General features: G+C 40.5%; 1 protein-coding gene across 1 annotated transcript; it reads left to right on the forward strand.

The window, feature by feature from the left end:
* Positions 1 to 642: 642 nt before the first annotated feature.
* Positions 643 to 8,303, forward strand: LOC147300627 (TELO2-interacting protein 1 homolog). The gene is made up of 5 exons (XM_086285097.1): positions 643 to 875; positions 1,986 to 2,156; positions 5,629 to 5,777; positions 6,097 to 6,237; positions 8,137 to 8,303. The coding sequence occupies exons 3-5, from the start codon at positions 5,724 to 5,726 to the stop codon at positions 8,203 to 8,205; spliced, it is 264 nt and encodes an 87-aa protein (XP_086141223.1). The 5' UTR covers positions 643 to 875; positions 1,986 to 2,156; positions 5,629 to 5,723; the 3' UTR covers positions 8,206 to 8,303.
* The last annotated feature ends 6,960 nt before the right edge of the window (positions 8,304 to 15,263 follow it).

Genomic DNA, 15,263 nt, shown 5'->3' on the forward strand with positions numbered 1-15,263 from the left:
CCTTAGATCTTAATAACAAGCTAACCTGATTCATATCAATGATATCTGTCAGAGAGAATTGGCTCTCGTGATCATTTGCTTTTTCTGCTCGTTTCCACTCAAAGTGCCTGGAGGAGCTGGACCTCAGTATGAACCCACTGGGGGACGGCGTGTCTGAGTCTCTGTCCTGTCTGCTGTCCTGCTGCCCTGTGCTAGCCAAGCGGTCTCTGCAGGCCTGCGGCCTCACTGCTCGTTTCCTTCAGCAGCATCGACTGCTGCTAGCCAGCGCGCTCACAGGTGACTCTAACAAGCAGCTGACTGAAGCCTTAAGCTTCACTGAACTCCCACCCATAAGCAAAACTGCAACTAACTTTACATCTTCTGAACGTTCAGGCACAGGCCATTTGAAAGCAGTGTGCCTGTCCCTCAATCCCCTAGGCTCCACCGGCTTTGAGCTGGTGTTAAAAAGACTGCCCCTCCACTGCCTCCCACACGTGGACCTGTCAGCTGTCTGCAGAGGGCCTGCTGATTACCCGGCACTGGAACACCTCGCCAAAGTCCTGTCACAGGTGTGCATGCAAAAATCATGCAATGTCATTTATTGTCGAAAGATATAATTGTGCAATCAGGTTAAGACTTTTGTGTTTTTGCAGGACGAGTGCTCTCTGACCCACCTCAGCCTGGCTGCAAATGGGCTGACAGACAGCAGTGTAGCTACCTTGGCGAGGTGTGCGTGTGTGAGAGTCAAGACCTGGACAGTTTGTCAGAGCTGGTCCAGGATATCCGTCTTTGCTCTCAGGCCCTCAACAAGCTGGACCGACAGACCTTGAAGCAGAGCTGGGACAGGACTCAGTCACACGGACACTTTCTCTGCCACCTCTACTTGAGGGTGGCAGGTGTGTTCATAATAAATAATTAATAATGAATTATTAATTTCCTAATAATTCATAATAAAAGTGGTCATTTTTATAAACATTTTGTTTAATGAGGCTACACCAAAAAGAAACAAGATAAAAACAAAATAAAGTGACATGGCGTCCACCGACAGTCTGTGGATAGCTTGTGTTTTATGCATTTTTGTCTGCCTTATTTATACATGTAAAGCTCTGTATCTGTATAAAGAGTTTGTGTTAGTGTGTGAGAGGTTTTGTGTCACAATGGTCCTGTTTTGGAGGATTTGATTAAAAAAAACCAAACATAATTAAAGTAACCAACGATGCTATACGTTGACATCGTTCTTTCACTGTAAGACTCAGCAGGCTATGGTGAATAATCACAGCGATTTTCAGGTCTCTGAAGAAATCTATCTAGGAGCTATGACAGTGTAAAGACACCCTGCAATTTTAAATGTGTGGCGACATTTGAATGAGGCGCATACCAGTAGAGGGAGCCAACGCACCACGAATGGTACACAGCCACAGATGCGCTAGAAAACTGAGAGAGGCCGACAGTGATCGCTTACTTTTTGTAAGGGGCTTGTTGAGATTAAATAGAACAAGTTACAAAGCATTAAAACATGTTAAAAACACAACAGCCTTATTAAACGCAGAGTAGTTTGGGCCCAGAAGTAGGATTGATCACGTCATCACTTAAAGACCGGATAGACACACGGTGAAGTTACTCATGTTTACTGTTGTTGCCACTTTCTAAATGTAGCAGGATGAATATTATATGTACTGGTTGATCCCACTTTTTTGAGGAGAAATAACTTTGCTCGTTATCAAATTATCAGTATCTCTGGAAACATTTAATACATTGTGATGGTTTAAATGCTCAGTCGTTTTCTCTTGTAGAATTCATATTCATAATAATATTTAGACAGCGGCACTATAGGTGTTGGCAGTTTTTGCAGTTTTACAAGCCCTCACGGTAAAAATATGGAATTAAATGTCACTAATGGGCTCTTCTCAAAAAAATCAGCGTCTGTGTCACACTGATTTTGATTAACTGACTTATTTTATTGTAATCAAACCTATTTTGATATTGTTGTCTTGTTTTTCCTTTAGCGAGGTGGTTTCCTTCCAATTGTAGCAGTACCAGTACGTCTGCCAGCTCCAGGTAGAGCTCCAGTGACCAGGAAGACCTCAGCATTCACCAATTCCTGCTGAATTACCGCAAACAGAAAGAACTGACAGAGGGCATTGGAATAGAGGATGATTATAACACTGAAGACCAAGGTAATAGGTCTGTCTAAGGGCCAGTGGAATATAAGCTATATGTTGTAGTGGTGATTATTTTAGATTAGGGCTGCCACGATTAGTCGACTAGTCACGATTACGTCGACTATCAAAATCGTCGACGACTGATTTAATAGTCGACGCCTCGTTTGAAGCATCACAAAAGACGCAGGAATAAGTAGTAGGATTTAAGAGTGTAATAACGGACTGAAATAGAAGATGGCAGCACTGTATGTACAAGGATGCCAGCTGCCGTTAAACCCCAAAGAAGAAGAAGCTGTATCCCAGAATTCATAGCGCAGCGCAGCTCAGTTTACAACAATGGCAGCAGCTAGTTAGTTTTAATATTACTCTTATTATTCTTTCTGGGTCACAAAATAAACGATTAAAATATTTTCAGGCGAGAATGTAGCTGTGTAAACCTCAAATATTTGCTCAGTTTATCAAGACACCACACGTTTTCGGAGACGTCTGTTACCCACTAGTTCGATAGCTAACTGGGGGCAAGGCTCACTAGGGCTGTATCCCAATTCAGGGTCTGCAGCCAAAGTACGCAGCCTCAACGATCCTCAAGGGCCGCGTACTTAAAGACTGCTAAGGCCGGAAGTGCGAGGCTTGTGAAATGGGACGGTCTAGCCCAGGTTTCCTAGCAACCATGATACTAACAGCTGGAAACGTTTCATACAGCTTTGTTTGACAGAAATGAAGGAGAAAATCTTTTGTTCATTTGTTTGTTTGTTTCTACATGAGCTTTGATCATTCTCTGTAAGATTAAGCTCAGCTATTGAACGGCGTATATTTTAAAGTAAAGGCTTTAAAACCAAGTTAGTACAAACGTCACTAATGTCACATAACTTTGCCGACATGTGGCCAACAGTAATGTTTTAATGTTCTTCGTTATTAAACATTTGCACATAAATAAGTGACATAATATTCAGTACTTAAAGTTTACTCTTCGGGCGCCCCTCATCCGCTGTTTTTTTCGGCAAAATTATCCACACCCACCGCTGCGCTATGCATTCTGGGATATGTTGGGCCAACGAAGTCTACACCGCCACGTCCTTAAAATTCAGGGAAATGAAGGACGCATTTGAGGGCCGCATTTCGAGCAGCCTTCGAATTGGGACAGCCTTCGTCGCGTCGCGGTGACGTAATCGGCCTTAAAATGCGGCCTTTAAGGCTGCAGACCCTGAATTGGGATACAGCCTAGTAGTGATGTGCGATACCACTGATTTCCTTTCCGATCCAATACCAAGTAATATTCAGGGTGGTATCGACGATACTGATCCGATACCGATACTTTATACAAAAACGTATTTTATTTATTGTATCTCAAATTATAGCATCATAATGATTACAGGATATCAGATTACTTGTTCTTATCACTTAATAATGCAGAATTATCATGTAGAAATAAAAAAAACTGAAGTTGTGCGCTATTTGAACACCTTGCCTGCCTGCAGCACTAAAGGACTCCATGAGAGAGGTCTGTCTCGCCCTAGCAGCACCTGTCCCCTCCTCCTCTTCAGTTCGTCTCAACATACGCGCCTCATATTCTGTGATATGATTTACTCTGAGGTGTTTGACAAGGTTAGTGATGTTGCCACAACCATACATGCCAACCCTCCCGATTTTTCCGGGAGAATCCCGGAGCCACCATTCTCCCAAATTTCCACCTGGACAACAACATTGAAAAACCATATTGCAGCATTCATAGCACGGCCCAGCCAATTCCAGTTTACAACAATGGCGGCAGCAACTTAGTTTTAATATTACTCTTATTTCTCTTTCTGGGTCGCAAAAAACAAAAACAAAACTTTTAACATATTTTCAGGTGAGAATGTAGCTGTGTAAACTTCAAATATCTGAGCCGATCGACACATCGTCTTCAAACCCCCGCGATCTTTCACCACTCGGGTTAAACATGATATATAAGTCACTTTGATAACTTAAAAATGTTATTGTTTGGCTTTTTCAGTGTTTTATTTGTTCGTGAGTAAATCGGTTTGGCTGAGATTAAAGTTATTAGATTAGATCAAATTAAATTTAACTTTATTAATCCCTCGGGAGGGTTCCTCCGGGGTTTTCACACAGCTGAATAAACATCAAACAGAAAACTAATTAAACAAAGTGTGAGACGGTCGAGAGTTTACACCAGCGCCCGGTTATATTTTAGATAGCAAGGAGCAGACGGCAGTTTCACTCCACCGAGGGAACTCATGACGTACTACCCGGCTTTCTTTAGACCGCGAAGGGCGGGTCCTCAGGTGGAAGCAGCCTCTGAATTTCGACACCCCCGCTGTTTCCGGGCCGGCTAATAATAACGGTGACATTTAACGTATTTTATCCGATAAATAAACCCTGTAAAATTTATTTATCACCCCCCCAACAGCCCTTTTGAATGTCTCCCTAATTCTGAGGTCTCAAGGTTGGGAAAGTATAGCCACCACACCTCACTGTTGGAGCACTTTTTTGCCACATGTATTGCAAACCATGTCTCAGCTGTTTGTGGAGGTAAAATACGTCCGCACAATTACGCTCTGCCATTGTTGTGAGTGCGCGCGCCAAGGGGCTGCGAGACATTTATACAGCCGTATTTCGCACATGACTATGAAAGGCGGAAGAGGAAGTAGTTCCTTTGAATGTAGACAATCCGAATGTTATAGTTTCTTTCCACTGTGTTGCTGTTAATGATAAACTACAAATTTACCCTAAATTACTAAAAAATATCGATATTTTAATGTGAGAATCGATTCTAGAACATAAATGACTGGTATCGGAGGAATCGATATTTCAGGATTGATCCGCACATCACTACAGCCTAGAGCCTGTGAGAACACCGGACTCCTGCAAATCGTTTTCAAACCCTTTCGCTACTCAGGTTAAACATGATATATAAGTCACTTAGATAACTTAAACATGTTATTGTTTGGCTTTTTTTGATAATTTTATTTATTCCTGAGTAAATCGGTTTGGCTGAGATTAAAGTTATAGTTTTTACACAGCTGAATAAACGTCAAGCAGACAACTGATTATCAGAAGTGTGAGATGCTCGAGAATATACTCCAGTGTCCTGTTATATTTTAGATAGCAAGGAGCAGACGGCTGAGTTTATTAAACTTCACCGAAACAATCTGCAAATTTCATTAAAATTTAATAAACTATCATCTTGTCTTTATTTTTAGTTAGCACAGACCTTAAACACTTAAAGCTGTAAGCTAAAGATAGTTATATAAGAGCAGATGCTGCTGGTGGAATAAGCTGTACGTTTTACGTCCAATGGATGCATGATCTGATTAGTCGACTAATCGCAAAAATAATCGGTGACTAGTCGACTATCAAAATAATCGTTTGCGGCAGCCCTATTTTAGATTCAGAGTGTAGAGGAGATGGATCATTGTAATTAAGAGTCATAGAAATCTGAACCTCACTGCTAAACTGGCGGTCTAACTGTACATGTGCTCCATTGCAGAGGTCCTTCCCCTTGAGTGTGAGGATGTTGAAGATACTGGTAGTCCTGATGTGAAAGCAGAGCTTCCCTCCCACCTCAGCATCACTAAGGATGTTATGGAGCGCTGCATTCATCTGCTGTCTGATCCCAGCCTCAGGCTCCGACTCAAGGTACTGTATCAGTAGTTTTATGTAGAGTCAACTGTTGGACTAATAACAAAAATAATCATTCTTGTGAAGGTAGGACCGCCAGCGTTGGTACAATTCATCCTGTCAGAACTGTGTGGAGGACTGTTCAGTGGTGTAATGCTCATCAAGGAAAAACATTCAGTCTGGTCCAGGAGTGAAACAGAAATAAGTCTGTGCTGAAGTCGTGCCTGCTCAGGAGTTTGGGCTCTCAATGAAGACCTCAATAATTAGTTTCAGCTCACATATAATCAGGATCAAAACAGAGATAATTGTTAGGTGTGTTGTGTTTCTTTGTCCTTAGGTACTGGACGTGCTGGAGTTGTGCGTTCAGGTGCTGAATGACAGGGAAAATGAACTGCTGCCTGTGGCTCATCACTGCTGGCCAGCACTCCTGCAGAGACTCACAGCTGATGACCCATTAGCAGTCCTCAGAGCCTTCAGGGTAAGTAAAACAAACCTCTCTTTTCATTACGTGAGTCAAAATTATTCAAGTCGTCTTTAGTTTTAAACTCTTAGTAGTAGTGATGGGCAGATGAAGCTTCATGAAGCACTGAAGCTTTTCATCCAATTGGTTCACCCCAGTGCAAAGCTTCTTGAAGCTTCATTTGCTCTAGTAGGACACCTACTGGACGTAAAAATATTAGTTGGCATGAATTTGAAGAGTGTGGCCTTTTGCACACAGCCTGTAAATGTCAACAACTAAAGGAGTGTGTAAAACATGTATATTGTAGTGATGGCAGCATACTGTGTATATTTATACTGGCAGTATGGAAAATGATTATTTGGAAATGCTTAAAATGGAAATGATCATTTACTGTGAGGTGTGGTTGGGGGTGTGGACAGTGGTTGTGCTTTTGTAACGTTGAGGTATGGACAGCTACACACTGAGGCTTTGAGCCTCAGTCCTGCCTGTTCACATTTTATTCTGTAAAAACAAAATTTTCACTGCTTTTATGACCTTTTAGTGGGGAGAACATAGCTAGGATTTAATGATTTCACAAATCTTTTGAATCCTTTGTCCTCCACAATGCTAAATGGCTGGGAGTCCTCAATCACCATGCTAACCAGGTCTTCATCTATTTGAGATTGTTCTCCTGAGGAAAGACAATAAAGACAAAGCACAAATATAAATATCACACACGTAACTTATTACAGTTGTATAATATTGTTATATCATTTAGTAACATTACTGCATGCTATATTATCATGACATTTGATGGCTCACCTGGTCTTGCTCCACAATCGGTGTTCCCCTTATTCTCATGCAAAGCTCTGTAGTGCCTAAGCATGGATGAGGTGTTGTTGTTATAGCCCAGCTCCCTGGCACATAGCAAACACTTCACCTTGTACAAAAGTACAGACAGCTTAACATAAATTGTATTGCACCATCAGTATTATGAAAATACATCTTCTGTGGAAATTTACATACCTTGTTGGGAGATATAAGATCAAAATGTTCCCACACAGCGGAGGACATCCTCCTCTTCTTAGCTGGCTCCATTCTCTCCTGACTTTCTCTCTAAACCTCCAAACTCTCACTAACCGCAACTCTCCATCAAACACCCACATTTTGAATGAAGTCTGAGGGGTTTATATCGCTGTCATAGCTCGCGGCAAAGTTCGAACCACTTCATGAACCAGTCACGTGGTACAGCCGGGCAGCGAGGCTTCGGACGTCATCATTTTCAGCTCTTCCCATAAATGAAGCAAGCCTCGATACGCGCATCGCGGAAACGCCCCCTCCATTACTCGACACAAGCTTCGAAGCCTCGATACAGAACGTCACATCACTACTTAGTAGTCAAAAAATGAAAGATGGTGCCCAACAACAGGCTTATTTCATTCAGAAATAGTTCTGTTATTTTCTTTTTTGGGTTGTAATGTGAAGACTCTTTAAACTAACATTTCTTCTATCAGCACAGAAAGATCACTGTGTGGATGCCTTCTTAGAGGCTGCTTTTCAAACTGTCTCAGAGAATCACAAAGTAGGACTTTGTGATAAATGAAGCTGATAGTTTTTTGTGATCTTTGGTGCAAGTGTCAGCTGATTCAACTTGTCGGTGTAAATTAGGCTACTCGTCAGCTCCTGTCATCAGCTGGAATATTTTTAAATTCGTTATTCATATTTTCATTGATGAACTGACAAATACAGACACGTTAAGTCTGTAAACAGTCATTTATTCACTCAGAGCTGCTGCTGGGAAATTGTTTCATCAGCTTTTGGATATATACGAGTTTTTTAAATACTACAATTCATCCAGGAGTATACAACGGTAAAGTTTTATTGAATTTTGACAGCTTGCTGCTTTTGTACATTACATTTTTGTACATTACATGCCAGGTGCTGTTTGTGCTGGGTGAAAGATGTGGGGACTTTGTGAGGAGAACTGTACCTGGGCTCTGGCAATGATCAAAGCAGCCACAACATGGACAAATCAGAGCAAGACAACTATTCTTAGTATGACGCCTCACTTTATGGAGATTGGTGCAACAAGAAGCCCATTTATGTAAAACCACATTGAAGATAGATTACCTCTTATCTTATCTTATCTTATCTTATCTTATCTTATCTTATCTTATCTTATCTTATCTTATCTTATCTTATCTTATCAAAGCCTATTTGATTACACGGCTGTAACTTTCTTGTAGGAATAAACTTAATGGTTCTTCTTAAATGAATGAGTTATAGTCAGCTTTCTTCCTGTGATTGAGACAACAGCAATACAAGTTTGTGTCTGTACTTTAGTACAGAGATGAAGACGTCTCTATACTAAGGTTAACAATTAGGTTGTTAGCCTGATTTGACATTAAAGCTGTGTGTGGGGAGATGCGTCGTCAGAAAAAGCCAAAAAAGTCAAAGAACTCATTGAAACTCTTTCACCACCAGGTGGCAGTCTTGTATAACAATGAAAATCAACCATTGGTATCATCGTCAGGGCATCTCTGTTTTATTATAAAAACCTTAAACTGTGAAACAGTTTGACATCCTAAATGCATGACGGTGATGTTATTACTAAAAATGCCTCTTCACTGTGGCAGCTCTGTCATTCAACATATTTTAAACATGACTTTGATGATACGGACCACAGCCAGCTGTGCCAGCAGGATGCTGCTCAGGTCCAAACTGCACACACAGCTACGACTGCAAGCAGCTCTTCTTATACCCAACTGAGAAACGTGATTGTTCAATCAGCGAATCATGAGGTGACAGCGAAGGAGGCCGTTTAATTGATAAGATCAGAGAAGTTGTTGTTGTTGTTTTTGTTTACTTTGTGCTCAACATACTCCCATTAGCATGTTGAAAATATTCAAGGCCTGCAGGCTTCTGCCATTACATTCCCAATTATGCAATTATGAGCTGCTTGTGTAATTTTTGGTCACCTGCGCAGTGTATTAACACAACTGATCTGAAATCACAGAAAAACAAAAAATCCGAGTAGTAGTTAGTAGTACCACAGACACGTTTAGTGAATTATTTTCATAACTTGAAATGCAAATATAAATTGTAAATTTTGAAAACTTGTGCACAAACTTTGTAAATAAAGTTATATACAACTATTTATCTAAAAATGCAGCCAGTGCATGTAGTGGGGTTTTTTTGGACAACCATTAAAAAGTACTACGATAGCTAAAATGAGAGAACGATCAAGTGTCACAATAAGATGCCACACAAATTATTTGTGCCTGTAAAAAAATAAAAAAATAAAAAAATAGTTTGTCCGCCACAAGACAGAAGAGAACTCCACAGGGATCCAGTTTTCCATTTGGAGACAGTGTTTACATTGCAATCTGCTTTTGTGACATTCATTAGTACCCTCACCGACACTCAAAACAAAGCAACGAACACACAACACACTAACTATAAGCTCCACGCTAAACGTCACAAATCTTTCACATCTCAAAACTCTCTCTCGCTGCCATCACTCCCAAAACTTTCCCCTCTTCCTAAACAACCAAATCTCACGTGTTGCCATTTTTTTTATTGCTCAACATGGTACATTTTTCCACCAATAGGAAAGAGGTGGCTTTTTTTTTCTTTCTTTACTGTTTCAAGTAATAATTTTACACAGGTAAAACCATTACTTGAAAATGATTACAAACACTGATGTGAAGCTATTGGATGCCTGACAAAGGATAAATGGGGACAAAATACAACACGTGGAAATAAAGACAGAGCCTTTAATGGTAAAATAATGTCTTATCACATTATAATTAAAAATCAGAATAATCAAATAAGTACAGTTGAAGATCACATGAAGTTGTCTAAGGAGCTTTGAAAAGAAAGCAACTAGACTTTGAATAGTGGGTTAAAGACCCTCTTAAGTGACCATCCCCACTAGCGTTTAAATACACGGGACTCTGCACCATTTGGTCTTAGAAGAGAAGAAGCCTTCTGAACCAGGTGAAACATAGAGGAGTCCAGTTGTTGTTTTTTTCATGCTCTTAGACTACTGTGACCTGGATGACTGAGAACCTACACTGACATTACATGAAGCTGTTTGCTGATTACATAAATTTTAGTTTTAACCTTTCGGGCCCTACATGGTCAGGCTCCTCAGTATATGTCTGACCTGCTGAAACCTCATTCATCTTCCCGAGCTCTAAGGTCATCAGGTCAGAGTCTGCTAGCTCGTGGTGATCGGGCCTTTCAGGCAGTGGCACCACGGTTGTGGAATTCTCTTCCACTGTTTTCACACTGCACTGACTCCATTGTTTCTTTTAAAAAGCAGCTAAAGACATTTTTATATACACAAGTTGTCAACTAATTAGTTGTTTTTATGTTGTTTTACATTGTTATTTCTTATATTTTCATTCTTATTCATTTTCATTCTCTGTATTGTGAATCACTTTGTGATTTTTATCTGTGAAGCATGCTATATAAATAGATTTTACTTTACTTTTACTTACTTACTTTGCCTTTGTACATAAAAAAACAAACAAACATCCAAACTCTTGCTAACGATAACCATCTTAGCTCTTATCTCCTCACTTTCAATTTTTGACAATTGTTTTGCTTACACCGAAGTGTTGTATGTAATATAGAATATATACAATACCAGTTATTGAACATGAACTGTTGTGCACATCAATTCATGACACAACAGAATGACAGCAGGAAGCCACATACCAGTTACAATACCAGTTATTGAACATTACAGAACATTACAGAGTAATAAAATCCAGCCTCCAATAAACAGATTATCACAGTATGTTGCTTTAATACCTAATACTCCTCTAAACCTGGCTTGTTAGGACATGTCTTCCATCACCCTAACAATGATTATGTGTAATATGACAGAGGGCTGTCATACAGTCCAGTACAGCGATCAAGAAAGGTAACAAATATGTAGTGTTGTCTCCCTCTAGTGGCAGGAAATAAGTCTTAAAATAGCATGTGCCAAGACCTTTTTGTTTTTTCCTCTTAGTCTTCATAGGATTAGTTTGCAAGTTCACTGTTTAAGTTTTTATTGTGAAAATGAGATAAATGCTGAAAAATAGTGGCAAATAAAAACTAGTCCCTTTGGCTAAAATAACATCAGTTGGTTGGTGCACAGCAAGAAAAAAAAAAGGTGTGTGTGTGCAGGGGTGTAAGGCCCCGGGGCCAAGCAAGGACTAATCCGGCCCAAAGGAAAATGTGAGGGAGAACACAAATGTTGGACATTTAACTGTGTTTTATAAGTTTTGCATTTTCCTCTGCTGATAAAGACCTTCCTCACAGCTATTTAAATTATACCAAAGTAATAAATAAATGATTAAATGATAGAAATCTTCCTGTTATTTCACAACTATAGAAATTTCAGATTTTACAGTGATTAAAAGCTTTCTCTTTTTTAATTATAATGAGATATCTCTACCACATCAAGGCACAAGCAATAGAAAAAGCCTTGTTAAAGGGATACCTGAACTTTTACACGTGTATTTCCTACACTTTATGCCCCCAAAACGACTTAAAACTATCTGTGCACAAGTAGTACACAAGAGCATTGATACATTTGATTTTTAATATTCTTTTATTGTCCGCAACTCATAAACTATACTAAAACATAATGACAGCATAACCTTTTTGTCAGTTTGTGCTCATGTAAATGTGTTCATATACATTCAAGTGGCTTCAAAGTGCTTTCTTCAAACATGACACCTGACATACAAAAAAGTGAAACAATATTTGCACATTTAACAATATCCAGACCACTGCTGTGCTTGTTTTGGCTCAGCCAAACAGTTAAGGTGTGCTTTACATCCATGTCTGTCCACTCATGATATACTATACATATGTAGTTAGTTATGGCTAAAAACTCTCCTTTGATTACTGACTTGCATTCGCTTCATCAATGAATCAGAGTGAACATTTGTCCTAGATTAACACTGTAGGGTCTTTACCTTACAATATGACGTGCCTTGATAAAAGATTTGTTGACAGTGGTGCTATATGAATAAAACTGAACACATCTAAAAGTCTTCCGGAAATTTGGCTTTATTAGAACAGGATGGATTGATGACCACAGCCCTCTCAGCACAGGGCTGACAGGACTTTTCCCCATATAGTAAATAAAACACAAAATAGATTAAGACAGAATACTATACCAAACTTAAAGACAAAAGGGCATTAACTGTTTTATCAGCTCTTGCTTTTCAAAGACAATGAGGAGCAAAGTACAGTTAGAAGTGTTTGTTCTGATGGAGACTTTTAAACTGTAAACAGCGACTAAGTGAACAAGAATCTGTGTCCACGAATCCTGGGCAGTGACAACACTTAAACACCATCGTCCAAAATCCTCAGTGCAACCCCTTATCAAAAAGTTTGACATATTTTACAACCATTAAATGTTAGAGAAGCCTCTGAAAAAGAGGTCACAGTTACTACCTGAGCAAAAACCTCTGCTTATGCTCACAGACCCTAAATCGTAACAAATAAGACAATAACAACAACACGAGTGATGACAAAGTGACACCAAAGGTTGGTGAAGAGCAAGCATGAAGTGAGACATTGTGTGCACACTTTCTCTTTTAAAAAGTATAATGCTAACTCTTTTTGGAGCTGGGTAGGTATACTACTGTATATGCTGAATTTACCAAACATGCTCAGCTGCTGGAAATTGATAAGCAAAGTGAGAGTGAAGACGAGGTGAAACCAAAACAATTAGCTGAAAGAATCTAAAATGTCCTCTGGGTTGTTCAACATTTAGAACAACTCCCTAAAATGTTTAGATCACAGATTCTGTGGGTTTAAGATTTGTGATCATTTCTGTGAGGAAAACAGAAGAAAAATGTTTCCCGTGTGAGCTTGGCTACTATTGCCGTGCGAATTGTGAAGACTGTTATTTTTAGATAAACAGTCAAAGTGTCCCAGTGGAGGAAAGCATAGCTGTGACATGTAACATTTTAAAGCTTGTCTTTATTTATTTTTAAGACTGTACATGCCACATTAAAGACCCATGTATTTTGAACATGCGTGTGCCATGTGTGTGCATTCAACCTTTGCGTTTGATAACATTCTCCCATTTCTGTTGTCGGAAATATTTATGGTAAGTCCTCATTTGAGCATGAAGCTCAGACGGACAAGGTACGGCACGTTTTTCTCTTTCTAAACACAGGATCTGGGAGGCCTCCCCGTGCACGCATGATCTGCCTCTCCCCTATACCCTGCCCCAATTTATATGTTTATATTTAGGCCTGATATTAATTTCCATCACCACCATAGCTTGGAGTTATTTATTTTTAGACAGCAAGGAGCAGCTTGAAGTGAGCTGTGATATGTAAATTGTTGTGATCCATTACAGGTGTCTCAGCGCCCACACATGGGACACATGGTCTGATGTTTAGAGAGAAGAAGATGAAAAGGGTTCAGCCAGTTTGGCAGAAATCTCTGCACACGAGTGTTTATGGAAGCTAAATTTGATAACAATGTATCAGAGCTGGAGGTAATTCAAGTTTTGATATAAATATTTCTTGTCACCACACCAGACTGCAAAGCAAGTTTAGCACAGCCAAGGGTTTTCTTTCTTTTTTTCTTTTTCTTTTTTTGTTAGCTGGGATAAACCCCAGTCAGAGCTTCATGAAGACAGTTTTAGCAATTTGATCCATTCTTTGCATAAAGTGGAAAAACCAAGTGCCACCTTCAGTCAAGAGCAGGGGTGGGAATTTAATTTACCCCAAAGGGAAACTGGGACTGTTGTGGAGGGGCACACCGATAAGCTAAACTCAATTCTGCTAAATACTAATTTTATATCTTTCTAAAACTGCTACCGGTAACTGTAGATGTTACAGTTTAGCAATGGAAAAGTGAAATGGGCATATTAAATGGACATATATATATATATATATTAGGCCTGGGAGCTTGAGGGTCCTGCGCAGTATCTTAGCTGTTCCCAGGACTGCGCTCTTCTGGACAGAGATCTCCGATGTTATTCCCGGGATCTGCTGGAGCCACTCGCCTAGCTTGGGAGTCACCGCACCTAGTGCTCCGATTACCACGGGGACCACCGTTACCTTCACCCTCCACATCCTCTCGAGCTCTTCTCTGAGCCCTTGGTATTTCTCCAGCTTCTCGTGTTCCTTCTTCCTGATATTGCTGTCATTCGGAACCGCTACATCGATGTCTCTTTCAAACAGGTGCCGGTCCTCACCTCTGCAGTGCTGCCGTCTCCTGTAGCGCTGCATGGTTCTAAGCTAAGTTTCCTTTCCTTTTTCTGTTCTCTCAGATTTGTCCTCAGGTTAGAAGTGTCTGTGTTGTGCAGCTGGTCTGGTCTGTCTCTAGACAGTTCAGGCTTCACCCACTAGTTAAATGGTGGAGGCTCACAGCGACATACTCAACACACAAGTTTCTGAACTCTGCATGAGGGTTTCTCCGACGAAGTGAGGGCCGTGAGGCACAGCTCCCCGTCCCCCGGTGACCCTGCTAGGTCCACCTTCTTAGGGAAACCCTCTGCAGAGGAGCTGACAGAGCCAGGAACTTGTGAGTTGCGTGTGTCCACTCAGGCATCATTCATGCTTGTTCTGTAGGCAGTTCCTGTCAGAAGGAGGAGGCGCAGCAGGAGCGTCGGGGGGCGGAAGACGGTGCCTCAGTGCCTCTCTCCTTCTGACATTGTTAAAGAAAACACAACAAATTTATAATTATGTAGATAATTACATGTAGATAATGTCCTCAAGTTCTGTATAACCACTTTTTCCTCTCTCTGTGTTTGTTTCTCGTTCGTTGTTGTGTGTGTTTGTGTGCATTTGTCTCTTTCAAACAGGTGCCGGTCCTCACCTCTGCAGTGCTGCCGTCTCCTGTAGCGCTGCATGGTTCTAAGCTAAGTTTCCTTTCCTTTTTCTGTTCTCTCTGATTTGTCCTCAGGTTTGAAGTGTCTGTGTTGTGCAGCTGGTCTGGTCTGTCTCTAGACAGTTCAGGCTTCACCCACTAGTTAAATGGTGGAGGCTCACAGCGACATACTCAACACACAAGTTTCTGAACTCTGCATGAGGGTT

Source organism: Aulonocara sp. 'chitande type north' Nkhata Bay, unplaced genomic scaffold (assembly GCF_057382095.1).
Source record: "Aulonocara sp. 'chitande type north' Nkhata Bay isolate Kocher_YH1m ecotype deep benthic unplaced genomic scaffold, A_spYH_male_GT1.1 unmapped_scaffold_23, whole genome shotgun sequence".
NCBI classification, from domain to species: domain Eukaryota; kingdom Metazoa; phylum Chordata; class Actinopteri; order Cichliformes; family Cichlidae; genus Aulonocara; species Aulonocara sp. 'chitande type north' Nkhata Bay.

Bases quoted from the DNA above. Each gene is read 5' to 3' on its own strand.
- LOC147300627 (XM_086285097.1), top strand. From the start codon at position 5,724: ATGGAGCGCTGCATTCATCTGCTGTCTGATCCCAGCCTCAGGCTCCGA. The intron at 5,778-6,096 runs GTACTGTATCAG...CTTTGTCCTTAG, and splicing joins GCCTCAGGCTCCGACTCAAG to GTACTGGACGTGCTGGAGTT. The intron at 6,238-8,136 runs GTAAGTAAAACA...ATTACATGCCAG, and splicing joins CAGTCCTCAGAGCCTTCAGG to GTGCTGTTTGTGCTGGGTGA.